This window comes from Strongyloides ratti, scaffold srae_chrx_scaffold0000002 (genome assembly GCF_001040885.1).
Source record: "Strongyloides ratti genome assembly S_ratti_ED321, scaffold srae_chrx_scaffold0000002".
Taxonomy (NCBI): domain Eukaryota; kingdom Metazoa; phylum Nematoda; class Chromadorea; order Rhabditida; family Strongyloididae; genus Strongyloides; species Strongyloides ratti.
This window is the reverse complement of record NW_020171510.1, coordinates 3,349,784-3,352,577: the sequence shown is the minus strand read 5'-3', so window position 1 is coordinate 3,352,577 and position 2,794 is coordinate 3,349,784. Positions and strand designations below refer to the sequence as shown.

General features: G+C 16.4%; 1 protein-coding gene across 1 annotated transcript; it reads left to right on the top strand.

The window, feature by feature from the left end:
* Positions 1–2,082: 2,082 nt before the first annotated feature.
* On the top strand, positions 2,083–2,479 carry SRAE_X000171000 (Hypothetical protein; the record flags this gene model as incomplete). The annotated part of the gene is made up of 3 exons (XM_024652041.1): positions 2,083–2,097; positions 2,149–2,336; positions 2,380–2,479. The coding sequence occupies 3 exons, from the start codon at positions 2,083–2,085 to the stop codon at positions 2,477–2,479; spliced, it is 303 nt and encodes a 100-aa protein (XP_024499178.1).
* Between the last annotated feature and the right edge of the window lie 315 nt (positions 2,480–2,794).

The following is a 2,794-nucleotide window of genomic DNA, read 5'->3' as shown; positions in this document are numbered from 1 at the left end:
TCTATGTTGATAATCAAAATACGTGATGATTATAAAAAAAAAATATTATAAAGTTTATAGATATTATAATTGATCTCTTTCTTTATTTTGTAATTCGAAAATAATATATAATATTTATACATATATATATAAATAAAACATACTATATTATAATTTTAATGTTCATAAAAATGGTTATTGTATAATAAAGTCATCTTATATTTATTATAAATCCATATAAAAATATAGCATAACAAAAAACCATTAAATGACATTTAATATATATAAATAATATTTTTAAGAATTATTAAATAAAGATTATTAATCTTGATAATATATTATACTTAAGTTAACCTAAAAAAATAAAGCAATGTATTTATAAATGTTTTGTTATTACTTTTGTTAACATTTAACAACTAATAATGTAAATATTTTTATCAAAAAAAATAGTAAAGAACTTTATTATCATTCCAAAATATGGTATCTCCAGTCATTGGAAATCCACGTGACAAAGAACAAAGTAAATAAAAAAAACTTGTCATTATCAGGAAAAAAAAAGTTCTAAGTTATATAATAAAAGCAATTATTTTTGCCTATACTTACATTTTTTTTAAATAAAAAATTTATCATTGTTATTTATAAAAAGTTTTTTTATTCTTTGATTTATTAAATAATTTTTTATAATATTAAATGTTAAAAATTAAAAAAAAAGGTTAATGCATCAAATATCAAATAATTATTACATTATGGAGGCTTTATAAAAGAAATACTTTTTCGTCATAAATTTTAATATATTATTTTGATTAAAAATATCCGACAAATAATGAAAGTTAATACATTCTTGCAATATTAGAACTTATATTTTTCATTTAATTTCAATTATTATTAATAAAAATGACGGAAATTAAATATTATAAAATAACAAAATTTTTGTACAAAAAAAAAGATAGCAAAATCTGACTATAATTAAATTGTTTTTGATAGAGAGAAGAAAATATTTATTATAACAAGATGAACTTCCGTTAAATATACAAAAATTTTTTTTACGTAAAAAGAAATGTACACTAAAATTCTTTTACTTTAGTAATTATTTTAGAAAAAAAAATTTTTTAAAGAAAAACTTAAAAATATAATTTAGTTTTATTGTTTTAGTAATTTTTTTTGAGTTTAAAAAAATTTTGTTGTAAATATTTATAAAAAAAATTTATTTTTATATATAAAAGAAACAAAACTTGTCATTAAATTAGATATATTAGAATTATATTAGTTGTTGATTGTAATATATAAGTAATTACTTATTAATCATTACAATTTTTTTTTGTCATTATAAGATGCAAAAAAAAACCATTTAATTACATTGTTAAAATTGTTAAAAACTTTTTTTAAAATTATATCTTGGTGACTGGTAGTAAGAAGAATGTGATCGAAGATTATATTTCAAAATAATAGTGATATTTAATGTTTAAAAATCATTTTTATAAAATGATTGATTCTTTTTGCAAAAAAAAAAAAAAGTTGAAAATAGATTTAAATAATGATAAAATATAATATCAGTTTAATTTTAAGTTTTGCTTACATCGTTTTTTGGTTAATGGACAAAAGCATTTTTTTTTTATTTTTTTCATTCTCTTTCATATCTTAAAATTTTCTTTTGTCTAATTAACAAACATGATTATATTTGCTAATAGCATATATTTTAAAATGTTAGTACACTAAGAAATAATCATAACTTATAAAATAGTCTTTAAAGTGATTTATTTATAATAGTCATTTGATTTTTGTTAAAAAAAAGTAGAATAATTGCTACTTAAAATTATTCCTCACAAATTAATTATTACAAAATAAAATTTTTAATTTAACAAATGTTTTATATTTCTCTTTCATAATTATTTCTTTAAAATTATAACTTTCTTAAAATTATTTTCAAATAATAACCTTTTTATTTTAGGATTACATAAAGAAATATAAATTAATATATTTTTTTTATCAAAAATTGCATTTATAAAAGTATAGCATGCCAATTTTATATAAATCTTTTTAAACTATTTTAAGCATTCTTACGTATAATTTTTATTTTTTTTAATTTTTATAATATATTATTAAATGAATATGAATAAGGTAAGGAAATAAAATTATTTATATTTATATAGTATTAATATTATATTAAAGAAGGATAATAATCAAGTTGGTAAAATAAGTAATAAGAATAAAGAAATGTATGAAAATGATACTAATAAAATAAATATTAACATATTACCTTCTAATGAAATATTTTGTTGCATTTGTGGGAAAAAATGTCATAATTTATCAAAAATTTCAAAAAGACTAAATGATAAAAATAATGCCGTATTTGGAAGGTAAACAATTAATATATAAAATATTGTTTAACAAAATTTTTAGAATTTTTCATATTCTTAATGTTGAATGGCCCTCCGTTAGAGATCGTTATTCAAAAAAAAAATCAACCATGCCATCTTTTGAATTTGCAAAACATGCATAGAACAAAAAAGGAAAACTAAAAGATATCTTACATGTAATATAAACTTTTTTCTTTATTTTTTTTATATCTATTATTAAAATGTTATATAATATTTTAAATTGGTTATTTTAAGGTTGCTTTTATGACTATTTTCAGTTAATATTATAAAATAAATTGCATATAAAAAAAGAAAATTATCATTTTTGTACGGCTTTATTTCTTTCCACCAACAATAAATAGTTCTTTCTCAAGCAAAATTTTGAAAAAACTTTTTTTTTTCAAAAACTTTTTAAGTATTTACATTAATAATAGAACAATTATTTAAAGCTTTTTTTT